Consider the following 27,413-nt stretch of genomic DNA (forward strand, 5'->3'; position numbering starts at 1 on the left):
AGACAGCTCTTCGTTACCAGCAATGGTCGGAACATACTGTGCTACTTGCACAGTAACCAGTTAGTTTTGTTATTTTATGTGGCCCCATAGATTTCGATTCAATTGTCTTGTGGATTGCTCTTGATCATGAGCTGTTTCTACAGAGTTTTTGCTTATGTATTCAGATCTATATTCAGCATGTGTGCAAAGATGATGGATTTTTTCCAGCTTATTGACAATCGGCTTAGTATTCATCGGCTTATATAGTGACATTTTTTACTTTGAAAGTTGAAAGTTTGTGCACGAAGCTTTTAACAAAAGTGATGTGGTTTTCTATTATCATCGGTTTCCTCAAGGTGGCAATGGCTACTTGGGCTAAAAGATGTGCCTCGGCAAAAAATTGTTTTTTTTTAGGCTAACAAATTGTCTAACAGAATCACTGAATCCAAGTTTCACTTCTCCGCACTTGGCGTAGATGCAAAGTCACGCCCAGAGAATGCAAAAGTCCTAGGAGCGAATCCGGCCAGGAACTGGTCTAGTTTTTCAAGCTGAAATTTTCCAGTTAAAATATTTTCTCGGCCTGCTGATTTTTGTCAGCTGTTGCTACCGCATGGACTTTTTTTAAGCAATTTAGGAACATTTCAATATTTTTTTTACGTTTGATATTAGCAAGCGTTATCAAATCGGAAAACAGACTTTTTTCGGGTTAACAACTTGTTTAACGAAATCGCTCGAATCACTAGGCTACATTCACGCCCAATCCATATTCAATCCATTTAGGGGGGCGGGAGAAATTATAGTTTTTTTCAGGAACTATGTTTTAGTATACGTTACATTTACAGAAAATTAAGTTTATTTAGAGAAAATTGATTTAAAAAAATAGGACAAATATAATCCCACATAAAAATTGTGACAACTAATTTTAGGTGCGCGTTTGTTCGAAATGCATACGTCATACTTAATTTCTTTTCAAGTTTAATACGCGGCTTTGGGGGAATTGTGCGGTTGGTCACTTAGGGGGGAGATTTTAATGAACTTTTTCGTATACTAGTCAAAATGCGTCCGCTCTATAAAATGAGGCATGTAAGTTGGTAAGTTTCTTTTTCTTTCAAATTGACTGGTACTGCAAATATGTCATAATTGGCTTGCGTCACTTAGCAATTATGTAGACTCGTAATTGGCGTGCGTCACTTTGTAGACTCAAAGTTTGTAGAAATTTTGTAGACTCAAAGTTTTTTCATTGAGTTTTTCCCAGTAGCGTTATCGGCCATATTTTTGCTTGTGTATGCGAAGTGCAACTTCGCCTCTGTTCATAATTAGTTGTGTTGAACTACATTTTTTCTACATATTTAGGCAAGGTTGGAAGCTGTTATCAAAGCAAATCAGGTATTTTTGGTCATTTCTAAAAAACTTAAGGACGCAATCACCAGGATCAACAATCTGTTTGATGCAATTTGGGCGAGTTACGGGCTAGTTATGTTATTATTCAACAATCAGACTACTTTTTTTTTGGCTCTCACAGTTGTTTTAGATTGTTTTTGTTCCCAGCTTCTTTAAGTCAATTTTTAATTTTCGTTAATTTATTGTTCCGACCATTGAAATTGGGGAGGAACTTTGTATTCGGGTGTGTTTTAGTTTTTTTCTTTTTGTTTTCCACCTATAACCAAAAAATAATCATCGGACTGGATGGAGTGATTTATCATATGAAATCTCTTACAGCCGTGATTCGAGCCACATGAAAAAATTTCAAAAACGTATTCACAGTCATTGAAAAACTGGGTTGAAATTTTTGATTTTTCGTCATATTTCGAGCGAATAAAGCGAGCGAGCAGTCTTATTTTAATTGCTCAAAAGCTTGCAATAGCTGTATTTAAAACGTCAAAATTTAGTTTTACTTGAGTAAAATTGAAAGTTTTTAATTTTTCGTCTTACTTGGAGCGAATATAAAACGAGCGAGCAGTCTTACTTTAATTGCTTAAAAGCTTGCAATAGCTTTATTTAAAACGTTAAAACTTAGTTTTACTTGAGTAATGTTAGTTTACTCTGAGTACATTAGTGCCTTTTTGGAATCAAATTTGTTTTTCAATTTGCTTATTTTACTATGACTGTTGAATATACATAATCCCCAGTTTTTTGTTCAGCTCCTTTTATCACAGCACGCCGAAAAAAAACGACAATATGGTGGGAACATTCTGTGCTATTTGCACAGTAACCGGATATTCTTTTTAATTGTTGTGTAATTGGATCTCTATCAACTTTTGGCTTAACGTGCGATAAACTTGGCCGTTTTCGGATCTTCTTGGTTTCCAGTAGAGCTCAGAAAATAAATAGGATGAAGTTAATATTCTCTTCATTGATGTCGTAAAGTCATTCACCCATTTTTGTACCCACCTTGGTTTACATTTTCACCGGATAGGGCAACCGGATAAAAGTTGACTGGTTATTCGACGATGCGAATAATTATATAAAAATCCGAAAAAGGTTGTTTCGTCTTTTATTTATGACAAATAGAACTGTTTTTTACGCTAGCAATTTTTTTATATCCTAAATTACTGCAAAGTTGGTTATTTTAAACCGCAATGAAATTAACTAAATATGAAGGTTGTTTAACCTATTTAAAATACTCGTAAGTTCCAAAGTGGTACAAAGTTCATCCGGTTTGATTTATTATCTAATCAGTTAACTATTCACAGCCCTCTTTTTGATGCTTTGATAGGGGATAGGGTTCAGTTTCGGTTAAGATAGCGAGGCAATTTGAGATCTAAATAACTTTCAGGTAAGTCATGGCTAAAACTGCCAAATCCTTGTTCCATACGCTGCCTCACTGTTTTCTAAGATCTCAACTTTTTAAACCAAACTGTCGTAATTTATCCTCACATGTTAAATACTCTATTGAAGTAAATAACCAAAAAGACTTTTTACGCGTCTCGCTGAAATCTCGGGTTCTAAATCTCTCATTTGAATACTTACTAGATAATAATGTACACTCATTTGACCCTATTTCGTCACAGCGAATGGAAAACATTGTTGATGTTAACCAAAATGTAGATCTTATTGATTGGCGACTAAATGATGACAATAAATTGGAGCTTTTCTGGGGTGATAAGCGAACTACTTTTTTCGATCTTTCGTTATTGGAAGAGAGTTCGAAGCTTAAGCAAGTCTTTTGGGACTCAAGCAGTTTCAATAAACTTATATGGTCGCGAGCCATAGATGTAAATGGACTTAATGGATCTGAGTGTGAAAAAAGTATGGACCAGTTCTATGGATTATTTGCGAGGTATGGAGTTGTATTTGTGAAGAATGTCGAAGCAAATGAGGTAAGCGAAATCTTTTCATTGTCAAATTTAGATCGATAAAACCTTAGTCATGAAAGATACTACATATAGTTCGCGTTCCAGGGTTAAATTAGGAGTTGAGAAAGTTGTCAAGAAATGAGACGGATTTTTGATTGCCTTAATTTGTATCGAGCATAAATTCGACATGAAGATTGGTCCCTTTTGTGTTGCTAGGAATACTATCTAGAACAAGAGTGGATCTCACAAAAGTATCATTTGTTGCCTCTTATTGCGTGTCATTTGTTGGTAAAAACACTTTTTCATGTTGAGGGACATGAAAGCTTCAATTTTCACTAGTTTTAATGCTTAGTTTCCCAAGACATCATTTTTCTGTTTTTTTTTTCAAAAAAAATTGTGGACGGAGGTTTTATGCAACTTGCAAAGCAACTGGCTGCTCTAGTTATTTTTGCTTTGTAGTTATTTTTCTTGCCGAGTGAAATTTCGCTCTGTTTTATTTTATTTGAGCTCCTGATTGTACGTTCAGAGTGCAACGAAGAAGTTATGTGAGAAGATGGGAATCATCAGCAGGACTTACTACGGGGCTGACATGTGGACTGTAGCTGCAGATGGCAAACATGCAGACACCTTCGCCACAAACTTGGCAATCCGAACTCACACAGACAACACTTATTTCGACGCCCCCCTCGGAGTCCAGGTCAGCATTCTTCCTTAGTGGTCCTTTGTTTTTGGGTGCGTTTGTGTGAAGGAAAAAGTTGTTTATTTTTTTCAAGTGCCATACTGGGATTATTCGTTGCTACTTGCCTAGGAAACAGTTCTTCTCGCGGTTATGATTTTGGTGCAAAATTTCATAGCGAAATTGAACTTAAAAGCAATTCTGTCTTCTAAAAGAAATATTGGAATATAGACACAAAAAAGCGTTAAAATAGCGCTGTAATCTATCGACTGTGTTTCAGACGTTTAAGTTCAGTTTTCTTGAAAATTGCTGAAAGAATGCTATCTGCTGTCTTCCTGATGAGCTACTAAAAATGTATTTGCCTTACCGTAGTGAAGATTCAATTGCAAACAGACGAGTCATTTCTAAATTGTAGGCGGATGTGTACTTTCTGGATCAGTACTTCGTGTTCGTATTCTCATGATAACTGTTCTGACCATTTGAAAACTTTGCGTTCGGGTGTGCTTTTGTTTTCCACGCCAAATCGTGATTCGAACGACATTTCAAAAAAATATTCCTGGTGTCGAAAAAAATCGGTGTGAATTTTTTGCTTTTTCGACTAATTTCGAGTGAGCGAGCATAGCAGGCTTACAATTGTTTAATATAAGCGGTAAAAATTTAGTTTCACTCGGCTAAAGTTAGTTTTCTAAAAACAAAAATTCAAAAAACTGCAAAAAAAAAATAAAAAATTTTGATTGTTTTTGTTTAGTCATTTTTCTACGAAAATTGTTTTCGAATATGGGTAATTTACTATTACTGTCGAATATGTCCAAGCATTACTTTTTCGTTCAGATCCTTTAATCGCACCACAGTAAAAACGACTTTAATTTGAAAAAACATTGTTTTTTTAGACCATTGTCGGAACACTGTGTGCTACTTGCACAGCAACCGGCTATCATTGTTTTGATACCTTTTTGGCCCATCAAAACTATCAACATCTATGTAGTGAGAGCATTCTATGCAACTTGCACTGTAACTGGATCTCCTTTTTAGAATGGAAGTAATGGAATTAAGATCATTTGTCTGGCGGTTCACTTTCATACTGGATCGTCTCCTGGTTAAGTTCGTTCACAGAGTTTCAGTGAATTGGTAGCCATCAATAAAGTTTTTGAACACTTGTAGTTATGAAATACTAAAAGTTATGAATGTTACTTCTCCGTATGTGCGTAAATACAACATTTTGAACGAAGAATCGATCGAATAATTTTTGATTCACGGACCATTTTGTAATTCCGTAGTATTTCTGTATAATTGGATTTAGAGCTTAGTGCTAATATTTGTGGAGGTGACAGGCCAACAAAAGGGTGACGAAGATTCAACAAACTGAAAGTAAGATTACCATTCTAACCACCCGATAATTAATATTGATATGCAACATAACAACAGATTGTCACTGTTGTTATGCAATTGTTAGGTAATTCTGATGCAATTTACGTTATTTTTTGTTGTAATTTCGGCTTCAAGATATGGCAGTTTGTTGAACACTCGCCATTTTTGGATCTTTTTTGTTTTATAAAAACAGATATTTCCATTCGCCAAAATGATTCAGGTGTTCCATTGTCTGAGTCATGATGGTTCTGGAGGAGAAACATTACTAGTGGACGGGTTAAACATCTCGAGGCTTCTCCGCCAAAAAGACCAAAAGTCATACAACACATTGACACGGGTTCCCATCCGCTATAGATACTTGGATCCTGGAAAAGCTATGTTTAAAGCTAGTGGACCTATGATCACTGAAGAATGCGAGGGATTTCCTAGTTTGAAGCAGTTCCGATACAACGATTACGATCGAGATATTGACCAATCACATTTGAGTTTAGAAGATCAGAGAGCGTTTTTCAAAGCGTTGCGAAAAGCAGCGATTTTGATCCAGAGTCCGGAAAACGAAGTGACTCTAAAATTGAGCCCTGGCTTGGTTGTTTTTATTGACAACTGGAGAGTACTGCATGGTAGAAATAGCTTCACTGGAAATAGAGTGTTGTGCGGGTGTTACATGGAGAGGCACGATTGGAGAAGCAAGGCGGCTCTGGCTCAGTTTTGAATTAGATCTCAGCAATTTGTTATCCTGCAATCGACTCTAGTTTAACTGAAGAACAGTATTATAAACTATTCGCTTTATGCATGACATACTTACAAATGGTGCTTCAATTTTCTTTTTTTTTATCAAATATTATTATTTTTTTTAAATATTCGCTGTTTAAGAGCAACAAAGTATGAATTGTTAATTTGTTCAATAAAACAGTTTTCAGCGAAAAGAAGATATTATCTAAGTGACGAATGTCTACATAGGATGGTTCTATTTCACCTCAAGAACTCGATCTTCATTTAACAAAGGCGTTATCAACCATCCAGCCAAATTAACGCAATCCTAGGTGTTCATTTGCTAGCGAAAGTAGCATATGAATAGTTATGCAGAAGTTTTCTTAATATAGTCGACCAAAGCCATTTGGTTGATTATTGTAGACACCAAATAAAAGAGATTTTTTAATGGTCGTCAATCGAAGAATAATTTATTAGAGCTTCTCGAAGCGTGCACGTTTAAATTATCAACAATTTACTGTAAACATAAGACCAAGAAATTAAAGTTAACAATGAATACAGTAAGTCCAAATTTATACAATAATAGTGCGTTTGTGGGGGTGAAATCTCAGAGCAACGAAGTGTTTTATGAGCTCCAGTGTTCCCATTTTATCCCAAAGACACAGACTACTTGTTATTGTGGACTGGAGTATAAGGAACACACGACAGGTAATTTTTGTTCATGTTGGAGAATTTTGTTCATTTTTCGTAATTTGATCAGTTTTGGTAATTTTGATCAGTTTTGGTAATTTTGTTCAGTTTAGGCAATTTTGTGATTATGGGTATTTTTTTATTTTGGGTATTAACTTTTTATTTTTGTTAATTTTGTTCATTTTTGGTAATTTTGTTTACTAAAAATGAACTAAATTTTGTTTAATAGTTTTTTTAGTTTGAGTAACTTTGTTCATTAGTGGTAATTTTATTCATTTTGGGAAATTTCGTTCATTTTGGAAGCAACGACATCGCCCCATTCCGAAAAAGAAATCAGGAATGTGGGTTATCGGAAAGCTACTACAGTGCTGATTTAAATTATCCGGACAAAACGAACAAAACTTGAATTTTCAAACGCGTTTTTCTCAAATTGGGTTAAGATTAGACAAAAAGTGAAGAAAACAAAAGTCGCTTAGAATTTCACCAGAATTAATATGGTGCCATTTTTTCTCCGAAATTCTCAACAAAAAATTTACCCCAAAAATGGGTCATTTTGGCTTTTTTCAATTAATCAAGAATTACGCTGAAACTACGTTGTTAATTGATAAGAAAATTATATCACAGGAAGCCTCTTACGCAGCTCAACAAAGTTTAAGAAGGGTTAAATCTTCAAAATTTGCGCAAAAATGTTTAAAATAGATTTTTAAGCAATAATTCTGGCTTTTATATAGTAAAAATCACATTTAATGACTATCAAGTGAAAAAAGTTTCTCTTAAACTGGTTTTTGGAAATTTAACCCTTCTTAAACTTTGTTGAGCTGCGTAAGAGGCTTCCTGTGATTTAATTTTCTTATCAATTAACAAAGTAGTTTCAGCGTAATTCTTGATTAATTGAAAAAAGCCAAAATGACCCATTTTTGTGGTAAATTTTTTGTTGAGAATTTCGGAGAAAAAATGGCACCATATTAGTTCTGGTGAAATTCTAAGCAACTTTTGTTCTCTTCACTTTTTGTCTAATCTTAACCCAATTTGAGAAAAACGCGTTTGAAAATTCAAGTTTTGTTCGTTTTGTCCGGATAATTTAAATCAGCACTGTATTATAGCTAGGTTATTTTTTGGTCATATTTGGTCAAAGTTGATTAAGTAGCGTTCATAATATTCAGAGTGCGAGACAAATTTGGACGCAAACTCAGGCAGCCCAGACCCGAGTATGAGCTATCAGTAGTCCTTAATAGACCAGACATGTCTGCCGATTCTCCATTTTTTATTGCTCCATTTGTTTGTTCAGCCCCATGCGAGACAGTAATTTTGCTGATAGAAGCATTTTTTGCGACTTAAAGCCATTTTTTTGACGTCTAGATTTTTAAATTGGTACCCCTATTGCAGCCGAAAGCGGTCAGGCTATGGTAGACTTGAAGCTTTAAGTCAAACGAGAACTTATCCTCACACTATCATTGCCATGAGATTGAACACTCTCGATTGACGTTTGCTAAGTGAACTCCTTTCCACTGCTAAGGGACTATTGCTGAATCTGCGGAGTTGCAAAATGATTGTTTAGCTAATGATTGAGCTGTTTCTTGTTTTTCAGAAGCCATTGGTGTTTACTCAACCAGCTCCAATCAGAACATTAACTGGAATTCCGAAGAATGCACTTCCAAAAGAGAGTCCAGATGTCGAGGAGTCCTCCTAACGTACCGACATGGAATCATAAACCAGTCGCTCTATCTCCGTCTGGCTTACAACTCTGAAGCGATCAGTGTGTCAAACTATCTCAAGACATGTTGGCGCAACCGGACCAGAAATTGGAGCGGACCCTCGCTGGTTTTAAATCTCTGCGCTGGAAACAAAACGCAGTTCGGGCCATCGCAGAAACGAAGAATACTTGAAGTTCTGTCAGATATTCTCACAATTGGGAATGTTTTGGTCATAACTTCTGCAATTCATACTGGATTCACGGAGCTTCTTGGAAAATGCGTGGATCAACGCTGGACTAAAACTGGCGAAAACACAAGGGTTCTGGGAATATGTAACTGGGGAATTGTGATGGAAAACGAGGACTTAGTTCGTCAGCATCATTCAGGATCCAAGAGTGTGCTCTCGAACTATCACATTGATAGTAAACCGGACAATGGTAGGTTCTGGCTGCACAGCAATGTCACTGATTTCCTACTAGTCGACGATGGTACGTGCCTGGATTCGGATGACGTAATCGTTTCGTTCACGTCTCGGCTTTTAGAACAGTTTGAACTAGAAGTCCCGGTTGCGAATTTGGTTTTCGATGATTCGGAATTTGCAATGAAAATTTGCGGAAAAGCACTTGAAACAAACCAGAATATTTACGTTATAGAACGAGGGGGTTCTAAAACTAACGTTTTAAGCGGGTTAATTGATGCTTTGAAGTCTGATACAGGATCTGAATTCAGCATAGAAGAAGTAAAGTCTCATGCGTTGCTGGGGCCTGATCAACAAGAGACAATTCAAGATTCAATTTTGAGCAAAATTAATTCCAAGGAGTCGTTAATTTCTCAAATTTTCAAGATTCCTCTCACCCAAAATGCCGACTTAGCTGTGAACTTTGTTCTAAACAGATGTCTGGAATCCATATCCGATCCGTTCAAAAAACTCCAGAAAACGTATCTGTGGAACCGAGCGTCTGTTTGCGAAGATGTCTGCGTAAGCAATAATCTGGACTCAAATCAAGAGATCGACGCTTTGGTTGAGGCCTCGAGATGTTTGGTGGACGGAAATGCTCAGTTTTGTCGGATTTACGTTAGCTTCAATCTGCTAGATTTCGACTATTTCGGCCATGAAGATAGGCTCTGCAAATTATACAAGGAAGTTTTCCAATCGAATGAAAGTCTGATTTTGAGCAAGATTTTTATGAATTTTCTGCCGGCTGGAAAGTTTCCCTTCTCGTTTGATAAACCATTGGACTCCAAGGACGTTGATCAGTTGAAGCTCTTCCTCAAACAAGTGTCCAGCAAATTAAATTTGGACGTCAAAATCCACTTCGAAGGTGATCTTGAGGAACGAAGGGTTAAAAACTCGATGCGAGAATTGTTCATTTTCAGTCTTTTAACAGAAAAGTACGAATTAGCCGAAGAATTGTGGATATACTTACCAAATAAAATCACGACTTGTCTCTTCGCAGCAGCGGTTTTGACTCAAATTGGAAGTCGCTTCCATAAAAGGAAGTTGGATTTGCAGAAAAATTTCGAAGAGGTAGAAAAAGCAGGGCGGCATTTCGAAGCGAAGGCTTCAGAGATGATTGAGTTTTGCCACAGAAGGGATCCGGACAGAACTGGCGCTTGTATGAAGATCAAGTATCCGGACTGGTCTGATATGGATATGGCTGGCTTCGCGCAGAGCTGTGGAAGCTCAAGGTAACGCAATGCATCACTATTTTGTGTCTGCACGGTCACAAAAGTTGTGTTCTGAACTTTGATACACTGACATATTTCAATTTTTAAACAATCAGGTTGAAATTTCTTTAGCTTTATAGTCAGTTTTACCTCTCCATAAAAGTGATAGAAAATTAGATATTAATAAGTACCGACCGATATCTCTTTTAAGCAGCTGTAGTAAAGTAATAGAAAAATTATGCAGTTTCGTTTGTACAATTATTGCCAAAAAATTCAACTTGCTCTATGATGGTCAGTATGGATTTCGCGAAAAAAAAATAGACAATCGATGTGCTAGCGGAATTAACTGAGCGAGCGCCTTCGCTTAGGGACTAACAGAAAAATCGACGCTAGCGGAATACGTGGGAACTGTTATAAATGGCTTGAAATTTATTTGTCTAATAGGTATCAGTGCGTTCAGGTCAATAATCAAACTTTTGGCTGGTTGCCCATAGATACAAGGGTACCGCAGGGCTCCGTTTTTTACCATCTTCTTCTTATTTTCATGAATGACCTGCATCTCTCTTCGACTGATTCAAATGTTTTTCTTTTTGCTGATGATACAAATGTGGCATGTAAAAGTTCGTGCTTTGATATATTTCAAAAAGATTCAACGAATGTTTCTAAATGGTTATGAGCAAAATAAATTAACACTCGACTCAGATAAAGTAACTCTATTAACTTTTAGTAAAAATGGAACTGCTTCTCATTTCAAACTCATCTGGCTGGAATTATGTATGAGCCGAAGCCATCCTGTGAATATCTGGGTGTTGTACTGGATTACAAATTATTTGTTTCATATTCAAAAAATTAAAACGAAACTAGGGCGTCATTGTGGCATTGTTTCAAAAGTGCGTCAATATGTTCCAACGTCAATTTTACTCAAATACTACCCATCGAATATCAAACCAATAATACAATACGGTTTGCTTGTGTATGGGGGAACCGTTTTTTATCTTTTGAACCAATTTTTTATGTTAGAGCGAAAAATTGTTCGAATTATTTTTCAAGAGAAAGTATGATAGTATAACACAATTTTTTTATAACACAAAATCCTAACGGTACATGAACTTTAATTATACGATTAATTGAAGTTTTGCCTCCGATCTTTAAATCATAGACACCAAATTTTTTTCTTACATTTAATATTTTCCCCGAAAAAATTTGCGTATAGAAGCAAAAGTTCCAAAAAACAATTATTTGTTCCTGTTTTGTAAAAATCAATCAAAATCATGCTCTCTAACCAATAGAGGTCCAAAATTGCTTAATATAATGAGGAATAACAATCTGTTGCCTGAAAAAATTGGTAAAATGACCAAAATTGAAGATTCAAATTTCGTATACAAGTTCAAAAATAATTTTATACTAGGAAAAATTGATTTAATACATTCCCTTTTAAAATTTAATATATTTTTTTGAACATATTATATTGGCTTAATGCTATCAAAGCACCTCTTTTTTTTCAAATTTTTTTTTTGATTTCCTTATTAAGGGTTTTGAATTATATCGCATTAGTAATCCGGCGAAATCAGTGAAAACTAAACAGTATTGGCTCGTTTGTGAATTAATTTGTTATAATTATTTTAAAAGTATATTTTTTGTTCCGTTTTTTTTCTCTTTTTTTATCTAAATTTATCACCAAGTTATTCGAGAGACTAAAGTGAGGGAAGAGGCTTGCAATAGCTTGTCTTCATGGCTTACAAGCTTCAATGGTCTAATTTATAACGTAAAAACTTAGTTTTTCTCTAGTAACCAAAAACCCAAAAAAAAATCCAAAAAAATTGAAAATTTTTTTTAAAAGTTTTTTTTTGGTTTTTCAAATCAATTTTCTACAAAAATTGTTTTTCAAATTGTGCTCCTTTTATCACACCACGCCGAAAAAAAAACGACTTTAACTTGAAAAATTTTGTATTTATTGTTAAGATTATGGGTGGAAGGAACATCCTGTGCTACTTTCACAGTTACTGAATATCCTTGCTTTCATTTTTGGCTTCCTTTTTTTTGAGTTTTGTCAAAAAATTTTGCCTTTTAGAGCATATGTTCTTGGCATATATAGATGAAACTCTTGATATGAGCGAGCTGATCTTTTCAAACACAGTCTAACTGTTCTTAATACTGTAAACTTCAGAATTTAAAAACGTTGCTTTATTCCAGAGAGTTCCTCTCGACGGAAGCATGCACCCATTTCACCCAGCAAAGATGGTACCACTTCATTCACCCGGGAGAACACATGGCTAAAATAGGACTCTGTGCCGTCTTTCCCTTCCTGTGTGTACTGCTGTTGCTGGATGTGGATGACAACCACGAGGACAAACTGACCAAGAGGCTAAAGAGCGGACATAATGCATGGAAGAGAACGAAACGATTCTACAGGTGGATGAATATTGCTTTTGATTGGTGCTGTAATTTTGTGGATCTTTTTTTTTGCTTGAGCCTTTTTTACGTTAATAGAGCTCAAAAGTGTGACAACTGTAAATTAAGCTCGTCTGTCTCTTGATTGTTAAACACCCCGTATGATGTAATATCACACAAATTCGAGTCGGGTTTTTGTAATATAAATGAAACATGCAATTCCGTTGACATGTGAAAAAAGAAAGACGTTTTATTTTAGGTGCCCGGTAACAATCTTCATGCTGAACCAGCTGTACAACCTCATCTTTGTCGTCCTTTTTGGAGTGATGATTTGTCAAGAGCAAGATTCGGATTTCATGGCTCTCGAAATAGCCATCCTTTCCTACGCTGGCATCCAAGTGCTGGAGAAAATGCGCTATGTCGTCCTGTTTCGTGTAACTGGATCAAAAAACTGGACCAGGATTCCTTTGATTATAAGTCTGTCTGCTTACATTTTACTTCTGGCTGCTTTTGTAGGTCGGTTAATTCCTGGGAGCGATCAAGACAATGTGGCTCAGTGTCTATACATTCTCAGTTTTTGCATGTTTGCATGCAAAAGCATGCAGATGTCATTTTTGAGCAAAAGCGTTGGACGAAAAATGATTATTTTGCAGCAAATGCTCCCAGACTTGATGCATTACGCTCTAATTATGCTGCTCTTCAGTATTCTCTACGGCGTGGCTTCCTTGGCGCTCATTAGGAACCAGTTTGGGGAGCTGGATGATTTCATGTACTGGTGGATGATAGTGTTCAGACCAGTTCTGCAGTTGTTCGGGGATCTCTATCTCGAGGACTTGCAAATCGCGACATCCTCGGGATCCGAGAAGAGTCTGCCCTCGGGGTTCGAAGGCGAAGTTAGTGTGGCACTGGTTCTGATGTGTGTATACCTTTTGATTGTGGGAGTATTGTTGTTAACGTGGTTGATAGCTGTGTTTGTGAACAAGTATAGACAGCTGGAGATTGATGCGCACAAATTGTTGCTGATCCAACAGTACTACCTTGGTAAGTTTCACTCATTCAATGTCACGTTCATTTTTAACTGCTTCTGGATCTTCATTTTGAAAACTGAATTGAATTGAATTTAATATGGGTTCGTCCTGGACCAGAAAACTATAAAAAAGTTTTCGTGCTCATGAGCGAATTTGGTTTAATCGAGTTAATCTCATCAATTGCTTCATAAACCAGGTGTAAAAAGCATGTTTGGTATATGTTTTTTTTTCACCTGGTTTATGGAGCATTTGGATGAGATGAAACCAATTAAACCAAATTCGCTCGCCTGATTCTGGCAATGATTAGACCTAAAGTTTTTTTCACTATTTGGCTCGGCCGTATTTTGCTAGATTAGTTTTATGGTTAATCGTAGAGATGGTTGCATTAGGTTTTTCAATTAGCCGATTACGATTTATGTGATAATACTTAGCGGTGATCAGAAAAATGTCAATCCCACCATTGAAAGCCGGATGATGATGATGATGATGGTGGTGGTGACATCAAACTCCTGAAGCTGATGATGATGATAAATGATTAGTTTCTACTTTTCTGTTTTGGTGTTTTTCAGTGCACGAGTACTTCGAGCGGTCAGCAGTTCCCCCTCCCTTCGTCATCATTCCGTTCTCAGTGTTCTGGTTGAAAGCCATCTACAAACAGAAGCTCCCAGATGGAAGTGACTTCACTCGGGGATACAAGAATAATGTGAGAGAGATACCCCAGTTGATCCAGTGGGAGAGTGGCCAGATATCTGATCTGTTGAGGATGAAGAAAACGGCCAAGAGTGAGCACTTGTTCCAGATGGAAGCAACGTCTGCCGACTCTAGAATTGACAGTGGTAGGCTGCATTCCAAATATATGTTCCTATAAGTAATTCTCAAACACTTAAAACACGCGGAAAACTTGTAAATGCATATTTTTGAAAGCACCTGATGCATATGCAATGCGTTTTTTTAAGTAGGTTGCAAACTTCTCTGTTTCTTTCTAATACTCTTTTATTGATGCTCAAATGATTTTTTAAGTGCCTCAGCGCAGAGCTTATTCATCCAAAACAAGAAAAACACATGGGAAGTAATAGGTGTTAGCGTACTTGAACATATACAGTGAATAAGCTCTTTGAACCTAGAATGTTTTGAGGTTTGAGCTGTCATTTTGATTGTGATACTTTCTAGGCGACTTCAAAAGCGAAAATACAGCAAGACCCACCCTCAAGCCAGCCAATGAATCGGGCGAAGCGAAAAGCTTCGAAATGTTTCAAGACATTCTATCTCAGCAAACGAAGAAGTTGGAGACTATAGGAGAGCAAATAGCTCTCACCCAATATTCTATCCAGTCTCTGAAAGAACGAAAGTCCAGAAGGAAGTCAAGAGTACGCGATGAGGACCAGAGACAGGAGTCCAGTCTCGTGTCAAGGTCTTCGTCAGCAAAGAAGTGACTATTGTAGTAGCTGAAGTATTAATGATTTCAATTCAATTTACATAAAATTTTGAATTTCTAATGCAAATTCAATTTGGCATTCGCAATTACATGAATTAGACGATAACTGACTTTTCTTAAATTTTTGTGCCAAACAAAAATCTCAAAACAGCAATGGATATTGAGGGTTCCTTGGTTCCTAGTTTCACACGGTTGCGATTGACAAGCGCTATCAAATCAGAACATAATTTTTTTATTAGGGTAATAACTGGTCTAGCAGAATCAATTTGTCGTTTGGTAGTTTTGTATATAATTCATTCAAATTCAATGCTGGTTCTGAGCTTTTTTGACGCAAAGTGAACTCACATGCTCGGGACCACAAAGGACGTGAGTTAGAAACCTACCTATAATTTCGGACTATTGTGTATCTGCTTTTTCGTCGACTCAGTTTCAAGAATTTTTTTTTAAATTCAGCCTATTCTCTGTTCTACAATGTTTATTTCATTATTTTCAAAATGCAGATTATAGACATCAGATTTTTTAAATTTTAAAATTTGTTAGGGCTGAAATTTTTTTTTTTCGTGATTTGACTTAAGATTTTTTTTCAAGTTCAGTTCATTTTTCTTTGTTAAAAGGAGGGCAAACTCCACTATCCAAGAGCGAAAGTGTAAAGGTCACGAAAAACGTAATCTTCTTCTAGTTTCACAAGCGGAATTTATTTTTCAGGTTTCTCAGCGAATTAAAAAAGAATAATTATTGATTCAATTTTCTCAAATTGGGTTAATTTTCTGTCAAAAAATGTTCAACCATAAATTCAGCTTAAAATTTAAAGAGCCTTCATTACATATTTTTTGCTTTAAAATTTGAAAGTTGAAGTTGTTTTCAAAAATAAGTCAGTTTAGTTTATTGTTTCCTTGCGTTCCTGGACTTCTTCTTACTGTCTGTTTGCTATGTTTTCATTGCAACTCTAGCAAAAAATAAATGCTTTTCTCATTTTTTTTATTGTTATTGTCAGTTTTTCAAAAAAATGGGCACATGGAAAACCCACAATAAATATATATTTTTTGTACTGCTAGTGGTGCGAAACTTATTTGATGGGTTCCTTGCCACACAACATTCTGAACCCCGTTGCTCGCTCTTTTCAACCATCGAATGACCCTGTGCCTTGTTTTTGGTATCATTATCATTCAACTGTGCTGGATCTCGCAATTATTTCTTCTGGCTTTTCACATCATCTCGTTTGTGTTCTGTTGATGTTTTGATTGAGGACAACCACGGATCATCTCTCATCTCTATTGTCCAGTCTAGTGCGTCTCGATCGTTCTAGGAATTGCGTCAGCAGGAGCAATACGAAATTGATCTGAAGATGTCACTTCTCATCAATGATATCTTTTTTAAACTGATATCTTTTTTAAACTCATGGTCAGTACCAAGCATGGCGTTAGCGGGAGAATCGTGAAGCGGAGATGGTGATGCCATTGTGATGATATAATCGCCAAATATGGCTATTCAGAAACTCCTGTAAATTTTGTCTCATCAAAAATCAACAGTCCTTGAAATGAGCATATCAAACTGATCCAAGCCAGACAGTAGAACTACAATTAAAATACTTAATACCAACTAGAGACATTCAAGTGCATTCTAAAGCAAAAACACCAGATGTAACAACATCAGATTTTGAGTTGCCGAAAGGAAATGTTATAGCTAGTGAAGGACATCAAATTAATCCAGAACTAGTCACAGCTTCAAGATTCTATTCAACTCTTCACTCAGAAGTACAATGGGTCTTAACGTACAAGAAGTAGGAGCGTCACCGAAAATATTTTTTTTTCAGACTCATGAAACTATTCCAAGTAAGCTCTGTACAGTGCAGTGATCCAAGGAATAACTTACTTAGTTATAAGTTATAAAGACGATATGTTACCTGTAAATCTAGAACAAGAACAGAGAAAAGATGTAGATATCAAGAAAGTTGTTGAATGGATTACCAAATGAAATAATGATGATTTATTGTGATGTACATTTTTCAAAGTTGACCGGATTTTGATGGCAGAAATTGGCATCGATACTTACTGGCTCGTAAACCTCACCGTGAAAAGAAGAGCAATGAGGCATGACACACCTCTTGCGTTTGATTGAATTATTATCGATTATAATCAATTAAAAGTAGGTTATTTATTACCCAATAAAATTTTTGTAAATAATTCGAAAAATACTTTGTAATTGTTTAAAAGAGTTAGTATTGCTGAGAAAAACAATAGTTTATCGATCGCTTTTAACGATTATTGATTTTCATGTAGACTGACAACGATTCATTTTTACCCATAAAACGCCTGTGTGGGGTAGGTTTTTTCTGGCATTATTTTGATCGCCGTATAATATTTCTTGCAAAGTGATAATTTATGCTGGTTAGTTCTTAATTATTAGGTGGGAACTTTTATAATTGTATGATTTGGAAAAGTTTTTGTGTACATCCTCTTGTGATTATTTTTCTGTTTGAGATAATCCTGGTATATTTTATTTTGTAAGTGATGCGAATCACCGCTTCGCCTGATTGTTTTAAGCCTTTTTCTCAAAGGTTCTTTTTCTGAAGATGTTTTAGTTACTGCCACTTTGAAACCATGCATTTAAGCAATATTGAGGCTTCAATGTCTACTCAATACCTTACCTCTGACGCCGAATTTAAATATTTTTGGACCGAAGATGTCCTTTTGAAGGAGTCTGTAAGTAATGCAGCAGTCTCCTTAGCTAGAGCCTTCCTGGCCGCATTTGCATCTTATTAGCATAACAAGGGAGACATGGGCAGGGCCAAAACGGAAGTTATTAGTTCATATTCAGTTGCGTGTCTGAAGCATTTTACGATTATGTCTGATGCAGTTGACAGAAAGCTTCTTGACAGAAATCTACAGAACTTCAATTTATTGCAAATGCGCTACTAATTAGGAGAGACTGATATTTAGAAAGGAAGTTTGTGCAAGTAAAAATAGCAAATAAAAGCATTTAAAAAATTGGCATTTTTTTCATAAGTCTTTATTTATAAAGGATAGAATAAATGAATTTTTCTAAAAAGGTGCTAATGACTAGGAGCGCGTTCAACAGTGTCGAAGTACAACAGTGCCGAAATTGAAAATGTGTTCAGCAGTGCCAAAAATTGATCATATTTGAAAATTATGCATGTGGTTTTGGAGCGAAACCGAGAGGAAAGTTTGACAATTTTGTGAGTTAATTGCTTGTTTAAAAAGATTTTTGACGCCGCCAAGGGCATGCGCAGAAATAATTTTCTGGAAGAAGGAGGCGGTTTTTCGAAAAATTCTGAAGATTTTGTTCAGGGGCGGATCTAGAATTTTTTCGAGGGGGGGGGGGTTTCAAAAAAAATTTAAAAATTGTGTCGGCTTTTTTAGGTCGACCAAATTGATTTTCCGAGCTCTCAGAAAGGACTAAAAAGACCATGTTTCTGCAAAAAAAAGGGTTTGGCCATGTTTTGGCGTTTAAGGCATTTTTTTGAAAAGTTTTGACCAAAACATTGAAATTAGCTCCCCCCTCAAAATTAGTATTCATTGGCGCCAAAGAAGCTTTTAGAATTTTACGGGTCCGTCACCAAAAATGATAGTACAAAGGGGGGACCGACCGAAGGCGATTTTAGAAATCTTTTCAGGTTGGTCAGCCTAAACTGGATGTCAAAAAGTTATACCAAAGTTATAGCAAATTTATGCCCTTTGGTATACTTTTAAGACATCCAGTTTAGGCTGACCATCCTCAAAAATGTTCTTAAAGCGCCTTCGGTCGGTCCCCCCCTTTGTACTATTTTGAGAAATCCATTTTTTGGCTAAAATTTGGCTACCAGAATTGAGTGGGAGGAGTGGTTGGCGGTCGCCCCCCTCGGCACGCTGCTGGACGCCTCGTTTGGTGAATTTTTGTTTGTTTAACAGGCGGCATCAATTAAAATGGACGATTTTGTCTTTTCAACGTCTGTCAATTTGAAATACTTGTTTTTGAGTTGGGATGAGTAAAAACATGTTTAGTATACATGGTCAGCATCAGACAAAAAGTAGACGCGATTCAACGGGAATTTAAGTCAAAATGAACTCGATTTAGTGATGCTAGCTAGTGATTACTCTATTTTTAAATAATTTAGCATTTTTAAAGAAGATAAGATTGATGGGAAAACGAGTTGCGTCAAAGATACATCATAATATCAGTTAAAAGCTAAGTTTGTGTAATTTTACTGATGAAATAGACATAACCTTTTTCGATCGATTTTTCTCTCGATTCGCCACGCGGCTATTTCTACTTGTTCATGCCTTTGAACTGCGAGGAACTGTTATAAGGAGGCAGTTTTCCCCTTTCTACTGCCATAAAATCTCTGACCAAAATAGCACGACAAAACTGCATGTATTACCACTGAAGGTATAGGCTGATTAGTTTGAAAAGTAACTGAAATGGATGGAGTTGCTCGTGGCAGAAGGAACGAATAGCAGAAATTATTCATTCAGACCATTTGTTCTCAAGGGAAAATACCAATATACGAGCTTTTCTGGAGTTTACAGAGAACCGCTTTTCTTGCCTTGCCTAGGAACCACATCCAGTTTGATAATGATTTTTTAGTTAAAGTTATTTTTTAAGTATGAAAAAGTGCGAAATAATTTAAAAATATTAGTTGGGTCCCTCGAAGGGAAACAATTTTTAATGAAAGTTCACAGAAATTATCAATTACATTGTTTCTGTTCCGAAACTTCAGGGTTTTTCTTTTTCTGCGCAAGCAAAAATATTTTCTAAACCCAACTATCTATTTTCAACTCATGAAAATTCAGACTGAGCTAAAGATTTTTAAGGTTTGGAGTGGTTGTAGAACGTTTTCTGCCATTCTGGCTTTCTGTTTTGAGAATAGCCGTCACTTCAGGCAACAGCGTATACTTGGCGTTTCCCTCTTTCTTCATTTGTATTTTTCACTCTCTTCTCCATTTTTAATTACTAAAACCCAACTAGTAGTGATGTAATTTCACACAGCTGATCAACTTGGTAATTTTATTCTTGTTTGAAGTTAAAACAGGTTACTTCGCCTAGGTCTTTTTTTGCATTTGACCGCGAATAGGCTCTTTTTTGAATTTCATTGTCGTCAGTTTTAATGACGAGGCAACTTACCGAATATAATTACAACATCACATTGTAGTCATTTTTATTTCTAATTATGAGTTTTCGTCAATTTATTTGAACTTGGAACTAGTTCAACTTGTGAATTGTTGTCAATTTAATGCTTTGGAATTGATTTAAATGTCAGATGTTACTTAATTCAATTGTTTGTTTCTTAATTCAAAAACAGCCATTTGAAGTCTTGCTGCCATTTTACTATGCCGATAGAACTGTAAAGCAAAGCTGAAATAAAAATAATTATGAACATTTCAATTTAGTTTCTTAGAAATTTTTTTGGAACGATCGCTTATCGCTAGTCTGAGTTATTAAATAAACCAGGAACCCTTGTTATCTTTTCGGATAGTAGCCTTCAGTGAAATTTGTTTGAACTGCTTATCAGATTAATTGTATTAGGTTGCCATGAAGCTGGACACATCGAGCCCAGGGGTTAGTTTTTTCTTCTTTCTTTCGGGGCCCGCTTCCTATTCTTTCCTCTTTGAGAAAAAATCATGTTTGCTGAAGAATCAGATTTTTGTTTTGAAACATGGTTTCCCAAACACTCGAAGCTTCCAAGAAACTAAATGGGCCCCTAATGTAAATAGAGTGAGGTGAAATTGTTCACTTTCGTGCTTTGATGATTTCAATTTAAGTATCGAATAAAATTTCTCGAATGAGGCAGATTAATTACGTTTGAAAAAAAGGTTGAAAACGACCGACCGGCCCATTTTGAGTTAGTTCGTTGCGGTATTTACCTAATATTAAAGAAATTTTGGACCCCTCTCTCACACATGGTTTTTACCGGGACTCTTCTATCACACTTGTACCGATATATGAAATACCGAGGGCAACTAAGTTTCTTGTGATTTTTTAGAAAGTTTTCGTAAAACTCAAATTAAAAAAAAAAGTACTCTGAAATTGAAGCTCGCAACCCTGTAGGCAGGGATCGCAAATCTTGCCCCAAAATTTGACGGCTCAAATCCATTTAGTTTGCGAGATATGACTTTTTTATATGAATTTTCTCAAACATTTTCAAAGGACTAAATTTGACAAAAAATGAAGTTCTTATTTCCATGAAATCACATGCTGTCAGGGTACGTTCAGGCGTTGCAGACGGTGCATTTAATTATGACTGCTCAATTTTTTCAAGTTTCGGAGATATGACGTTTTTATGATAGAAAAAATTTCAAGAAATTATATATCAAAACTTGACAAAAGTTGAGCTTGTCAAACCTGTAATTGAGTGCTGTCAGGGTACTCTCTGCGGTTGCAAATTTTGCCTCAAAGTTTGACTACCTAATTATTTTAAATTTTTGAGCTATGACAGTTTATAGGATTCTGCAAAAATTTTCAACTAACTCATTTGCAAACTTAACAAAAGTTGAATTTCCCAACTCTAAAGTGTGAAATGCTGTCAGGCTTTAGAATGCTTGCATCCAAATATGACTGCTCAAGTATTTTTTCTTGTTCCGAGATTCTACATTGATATAATTTTTAGAAATTTTACATTTGAAAAATTTCACAACGTTTGGAGGTTTCGTATTTTAAAACAATTACGCTGGATTTTGAATCCTATTTATGAATTTGATGATTTTGCAATTGGAATTGGTTCAATTTTTTTAAATATGGAAAGTGCAGTTGTATGATGTCGGCCATTTAAGTGTATTTTTGTTTACGAATATCTGAAACCCAGTAACTGCGGAGATTTGACCATTTTAGTTTTAAAAACCTTCACGTCAAAATTGTTTTCATCGTGCAAATTATGTAATCAAAAGCGTTGTTGGATTCGCGCGTCTGTTTTTTGGTTGCATTCATTTCGCTGTTTTCTTTATACGTTTTATTTATAAGCCTCTTTCATGTTCACTAATCTGTTTGAAGCACCGGATGTGCGATACACTCAAGTACTATTGCATTATGTGAGTTTTTCTGCATCTCTGCAACTGTGAGCTTTTAAAAGCACCTGATATAAACCTCGCCTGAGCGTTGATGGAATCTACAGCAGCTTGCATTTTGATACTGCGACTTCAGAAATTATAAAAGAGACAGAAAATTCCTACTGTTTTTATGGGAAGAAGAATGAGTTTACTAAAGCTCATAATAAATCACGTTTTTTATATAAAACAATTTAACTATATTTTGAACTTCATAAGTATTACAGTGACGAGACCAGCTGACCTGAAATTATCTCCCCACCTGGTTGCTTAATTTATTGTCTTTTCTGTTTTTGTAAGTCGTCAGAAATCATCAACAAAACCTTAATAGAAGTTAATTCCTTCATGTTTTTGACATAGCGAGATCACTTAATAGTTTTTAATGGTTCACGTTGCGGGTAAAATGTAGGGAGTTGAATTGAATTGTGGATATGTGATGTAGGAAGATGTGTGTTTTAGATGGACATGGATGACAATGATGAGGAGTATGACTACCTGTTCAAAGTTGTCCTCATAGGAGACACAGGTAGGAGACTCATTACATCTGAAAACAGACTTCAAGTCTAATAGCGTGCTCAATCTATTGTCAGCCAATAACTTTGCTTGTTTTTCTTTCATAAAATACCATTAGATTAGATTCGAAACAATTTATTTTAATTATAATGATCATTCAGTTATTATTTCATAAATTGTGTTTGGTTAAGTTATCATCACGGAGGGGAAGAAAGTACATTTTTGTCATAAAAAGTACGTTTTTTTTTGTTTTTTGGCGGCCAAAAAAATTTAAAACAGTAAATCAAAATTCTTCGATTTTGTCTTATAAATGCCTATAGAAACACTATCGCGCATTTTCCATCTGTATTTTCTGACATTCACGAAGTTCTTGCTTCGAATACCAGGATGTTATCCGGGAATCTTAGAATTTGACAGGATGTTCATCGCAAACTCCCCTCTATGTGTCTGGAAAATCGTTTTTGTTTTTTAGGGCAAGTTAAGTTAAAATTCTATATTTTGCTCTTTTTTAAGTTTTTTTTTTCAAAGCGAAAAACGTAATAAAGTCAACAAAAAAACATTTACATTTTGTTCCTTCTTGTTTGTCACGTCGCAGTCACGAGGCAGAGAAATTCTAACTTTCAGTTTCCAACCGATGAATTGAACGAATATTTTCTTCACGCTTTGTCGTTTTCTCTATCAGTATTCTTGAAAAAATACGATCATGTTTTGATTGAAAATTTTCAATTTCAATGCTTGATTTGTTTTCTCGGGTAGAAGGTAATTAAGACGACAGGCCATTAAGACGACAAGACATTTAGATGGCAAAAAAGCGTTATTACATGTAAAATGAGCAGCTCGAATTCATGCGGTTTAAATTTCTCAGAAATACCATTTGGAGAATTGCGTGTAGCGTCGTCTTACAGTCCCACCAAAAACGGTAGTTGTCTTAACGGCTGTTGTCTTATTTTCCGGTCATCTTTTTCTCGTGGGAAGAACCAAGGAGATGAAATGTAAGTTAAGGAAATAGAAAACAATAATTGAATTAGAGTCTGTGAAATTGGAAACAGATTGATATTCGGTTCTTCATACTCGATACTTTTCTGATTTTCGAGTATCCCTTACTTTTTGAGCATCCCTGATTCTCGGAAATACAATTTGGAGAATTGCGTGTAGTGTCGGCTTGCAGTTTTAAAATTTCGGGTTCAGTTTGAATTCGCTGTCGGTTAATGTGAAGTCAGTCAGCTATAGATTCAAATTTATAGTTATAGTCGAAAAAAATCACAACAAAATACAAAGACTTGTGGTTTTGAAAGAAAAGTTAATTTTCGAGAGTAGGTGTCTTGTAATCGGAAACTAGCCTTTTCCCCCTAAAACAACTTTTCTTACAAAAAAATGAACTTGCGTTACTATTGAACCTTATAAACTTCCAGGTTACTTCCCACTCGGCCTGGAGGTAACGTGGTTGCTTTTGAACTCAAGGTTATGGGGCTTGAGTCCCGGTAGGACCTTATTTTTTCAGTATGTATATAATTAAACATTTTGGGTAAAAATTGAATTGTCTGCTCAAGTTTTGTCTGGTTAGGTGCCGCATCAAGGCACTTTCTGGTGATGTAAGGAAGTATCAACTTATTTGCAAATGATGTTCATTGCAGTTTCAGGAGGACATGAAACTTTCCAAAATTTGTATAAAATTTTTTTGCCTCGGCTCACATGGTGTCTGTTCACAGATTGCCGGCTTTGTTTCTGCTTCGTTTTTTTTCCCGCCGCTAAATTGTTATTCAAATGTCTTGCTTGGTATGTTGTCTAGAATTCCTGTTTGATGAAAACAGGTATTATGGAAAAGTATGGGATTCCGGTTTTGTCTATTATTGTTTTTGAGGCTCTCTGGAAAATGTTTTCGTTTTTGCAAAAATTTTAGTTTATCTCAAAAGTTATTCTGGTGAGTTTCAAAAAAGGGGTGTCAGTTGAAAGAAAGCCTACTTCCCTGTGTGACCGGATAATCCCTCAGTCTCGTTACTCTACAACACTGTCTGCAGCCTTGTAGTCTATGGGGAATATTTATCTAATATGTATTTTTTTTTTTCATTTTTTAAACACTTCCCTCCCAAATCTGAGATTATGGGTTCAATAGAGATAACGGGTGGTTTGAAAGCTCTGCTACGTTAAAGTATATTCCCAGTTTTAAAAAATCAAAATTTATCTCCCTCGCGAAAAGGAAATTTCTGATTTCTTACCGTTTTTTTTTTCGAAAGCTTTTCTTCCAAATCTGAGATTTTGGGTTCATTTCAAAGAACAGTGTGTGGGAAGCTCTTTTTCATAAAGGACTTCGTCCAAATGGTTTCAAACACAAAGTTGTTACCATCTGAACGTCCAAAGCGAATTTCTTTTGCTTAAGCCCAATTGTTTTTTAAAAAAAAGTTATGGCTCGGAAACGTCAAAATTTTGGTTTTTCGACTGCTTTTTGAAACTTTGAGTTTTCTTGAAAACTCTTCTCTCAAATCTGAGTTCTTTCGTTCAATCGAAATAACAGGCTGCGTGAGTCTCTACTGCATAGGTGGCTGCGCTCAAGTCTTTATACACAAAAAGCTATTATTCTCGGAAAATTCAATTATTTGATTTGTTGACGGTTTTTTGGAAACTTTTTGACTTTTTAAAAACTACCCACAAATATAAACTGAAAAGTTCTATCAAAATAACCGGCTACGAGATTTTCCTGCAGAAGCGGCGACTATTTAATTTTTTGAAAAATTAAGTCCTTGGGAACATTCCAATTTATCAATAATTTTTTACTCCTGTCAATTATTCAATTATTTTAATAGAGAAACAACGATCTTTTTTGAAGTTGTTTAAATGATGCGGGATAAAATGAGTAATTTCAAAAGTGGACTTAACCCAAAACCTCAGTTGTTTGTCGACTAAAATAATTGACAAAATAAAAACTATCAATACTCCTGTAATTTGTAATTCTACTAACCTTGACTTCGTATGTTTTCTTTTAATTTTTTTTTTGCTGTTTTGGCCTTTTTTTCGAATTTTTGGCCTAAATGATTTCGGCTTATTTTTTATCGGCTAGCTAACCTAATTTTTGGTCGTTCGAGGGAACCGTAGTTTGTATGCTTTTCTCGGATCGCACAAAACGTTAAAAATCTCAGAATAGAATTTATAGTTCAAAGTTTTTCATGGCATTTTTTCACTCGAGATTCGTTTTTGAATTTTCGTTAAACGCCTTCGAATTTGTTTCTGGACGCGTTTTCCTTAAGTAGATTATCATTACAGACAACATTTTGAAGCTTTTTAGTTGTGGTTTGTTCGAATTCTTTTTACTTTTTTAGTGATGTGAAGCTCCGCTTTGCGTCTGTGTATTTAATGCCAAATTGTTGGCAATATCCTGTTTAATTAACGAACCTTCGCGAATTTAATTAAACTGAAGTTAATCATTATGACGTCGGAAATCACTATTTCAATGTTTGCTGCAGTTAAAAATCGTTTTAAAAACTCTAATCAACCCAAAAACTGCTGTTCTTTTGACCGATCACCGATTTGTCAAAAGTTCCACATTAACTATGAATCATCTTAGGCGTGGGAAAGACGTGTGTGGTGCAGCAGTTCAAGAGCAACACCTTCATTGAGAGATATGCGTCCACGATAGGAGTGGACTTCACCATGAAGACTGTGGCCATAGACGACAAAAAAGTCAAGGTAGATATCGGTCCAAATATTTATCTCGCTTTTTTTGGTTTGGATGATTTTGCATGATATATGTTTCCTTTCGGTTAATTCATTATCAAGTAAAAATTCTGTTTTCCATAGCTCCCAGATAGTTGAGCTGGATGATAAACGTTTTGTGCGTTGAAGATCAGCATACAGAAAAAGGTGCCAGCTTAGCTATCTCGAAGCTATTTAAAACTGTCTCGTTATAACATGTCGCTCTTTTCGTAAAACAAGCGAGAAAATATACTTCATGAACAAAAGTGGTCATATCTGGTCTCGAACTTTGGATGTAAGGACTTCGCCCTCGCTTGTAAACTTTCCCCTCAAAAATGCTGGTATTGCAAGCGTGTGAGTAATATGCCCTGCTGATGCCCTTCGAGCCGTGATTCGATTTGTAATTAACTCGAATTTCAAAGTGTGTTGAACTGCGTGGGGGGAGGGGTGTGTAAGTACAATTATAAGGCAAGAAAAGTGCCACTTTCATGTTAACGATGTCACCAACAATTTGTCATTGACTATATTTTGTCAAGTGTGTGTTTGTGTTCAGCTGCAGATCTGGGACACAGCTGGGCAGGAGCGGTTTCGAACCATCACCCAGAGCTACTACCGGTGTGCCAATTGTGTCATAGTGGTGTATGACGTCACCAGAAGAGACACCTTTCTATCTCTGCAACAGTGGCTGGAAGATGTGGACAGGTACTCGGGCGACAATGTACTCCGAGTACTCATAGGTGAGTCAGATTTTTTGTCAGCTGTTAGTTTCGCTTTTAACTGCAATCTCCTGTCAATTGGAGTTATGGTCACTCTAAATCTTCGAATAAAGCACAAATTCAAATTTTTACCTTAAGCGATTTTTAGATACGTTCTGCTTGATGAAAGTATCTTTTTCTGTGTTAACCTGTTTTTCTTTTTCAATCTTACATATTTGATGCTTTCTTTTTTTGTAAGTTTGATGAAAATTTTTTATCGACTAGGAGAAGGACAAGATACGAGTTGCTCGCTTCTTTGCAGAGAACTCCTGCCGTATGAATTTTTTGGCAATTTTTCTGGTCTGGATAATGTTGTCTTAACTTCGAACCACGAGCAGAAGATCTAATGAATGTTTGAGAATTAGATTTCAGGCCTCGAGATAGGCCGACTAGTCACCCTTATAGACAGACCAGAACTAGTATTTGGCTGAAATCAATTCCAGAAGAGGTAATCAAGCAAACCGTTGATCAAACCAGCAATTGGT

General features: G+C 35.8%; 3 protein-coding genes across 4 annotated transcripts in view; all 3 read left to right on the top strand.

Annotated features, from left to right (window-relative positions):
* Positions 1 to 27,413, top strand: part of LOC134845995 (ras-related protein Rab-43-like) — a 67,767-nt gene that overhangs the window by 38,610 nt on the left and 1,744 nt on the right. The window contains exons 1-4 of one of the 2 annotated variants that reach the window (XM_063863146.1): positions 19,540 to 20,492; positions 22,433 to 22,499; positions 26,046 to 26,167; positions 26,727 to 26,910. In XM_063863146.1, coding sequence (XP_063719216.1) covers positions 20,466 to 20,492; positions 22,433 to 22,499; positions 26,046 to 26,167; positions 26,727 to 26,910 — 400 coding nt within the window. In that variant the 5' untranslated portion in view covers positions 19,540 to 20,465. Of the gene's footprint in view, positions 1 to 19,539; positions 20,493 to 22,429; positions 22,500 to 26,045; positions 26,168 to 26,726; positions 26,911 to 27,413 lie in introns of those variants that run through there. The other variant, XM_063863147.1, reaches the window with a different exon arrangement.
* Positions 2,610 to 6,192, top strand: LOC134845615 (trimethyllysine dioxygenase, mitochondrial-like). Its single transcript, XM_063862601.1, has 3 exons — positions 2,610 to 3,299; positions 3,802 to 3,972; positions 5,540 to 6,192. Exons 1-3 carry the CDS (start codon positions 2,763 to 2,765, stop codon positions 6,029 to 6,031), a joined length of 1,200 nt encoding a protein of 399 aa, XP_063718671.1. The 5' UTR covers positions 2,610 to 2,762; the 3' UTR covers positions 6,032 to 6,192.
* Positions 6,482 to 15,025, top strand: LOC134845671 (transient receptor potential cation channel subfamily M member 3-like). The gene is made up of 6 exons (XM_063862708.1): positions 6,482 to 6,738; positions 8,309 to 10,103; positions 12,276 to 12,494; positions 12,733 to 13,514; positions 14,071 to 14,337; positions 14,672 to 15,025. Exons 1-6 carry the CDS (start codon positions 6,582 to 6,584, stop codon positions 14,932 to 14,934), a joined length of 3,483 nt encoding a protein of 1,160 aa, XP_063718778.1. The 5' UTR covers positions 6,482 to 6,581; the 3' UTR covers positions 14,935 to 15,025.

Source organism: Symsagittifera roscoffensis, chromosome 5 (assembly GCF_963678635.1).
Source record: "Symsagittifera roscoffensis chromosome 5, txSymRosc1.1, whole genome shotgun sequence".
Lineage (NCBI taxonomy): Eukaryota > Metazoa > Xenacoelomorpha > Acoela > Convolutidae > Symsagittifera > Symsagittifera roscoffensis.

Bases quoted from the DNA above. Each gene is read 5' to 3' on its own strand.
- LOC134845615 (XM_063862601.1), top strand. From the start codon at position 2,763: ATGGCTAAAACTGCCAAATCCTTGTTCCATACGCTGCCTCACTGTTTT. The intron at 3,300-3,801 runs GTAAGCGAAATC...TTGTACGTTCAG, and splicing joins AGAATGTCGAAGCAAATGAG to AGTGCAACGAAGAAGTTATG. The intron at 3,973-5,539 runs GTCAGCATTCTT...AAAATGATTCAG, and splicing joins ACGCCCCCCTCGGAGTCCAG to GTGTTCCATTGTCTGAGTCA.
- LOC134845671 (XM_063862708.1), top strand. From the start codon at position 6,582: ATGAATACAGTAAGTCCAAATTTATACAATAATAGTGCGTTTGTGGGG. The intron at 13,515-14,070 runs GTAAGTTTCACT...GGTGTTTTTCAG, and splicing joins GATCCAACAGTACTACCTTG to TGCACGAGTACTTCGAGCGG. The intron at 14,338-14,671 runs GTAGGCTGCATT...GATACTTTCTAG, and splicing joins CGACTCTAGAATTGACAGTG to GCGACTTCAAAAGCGAAAAT.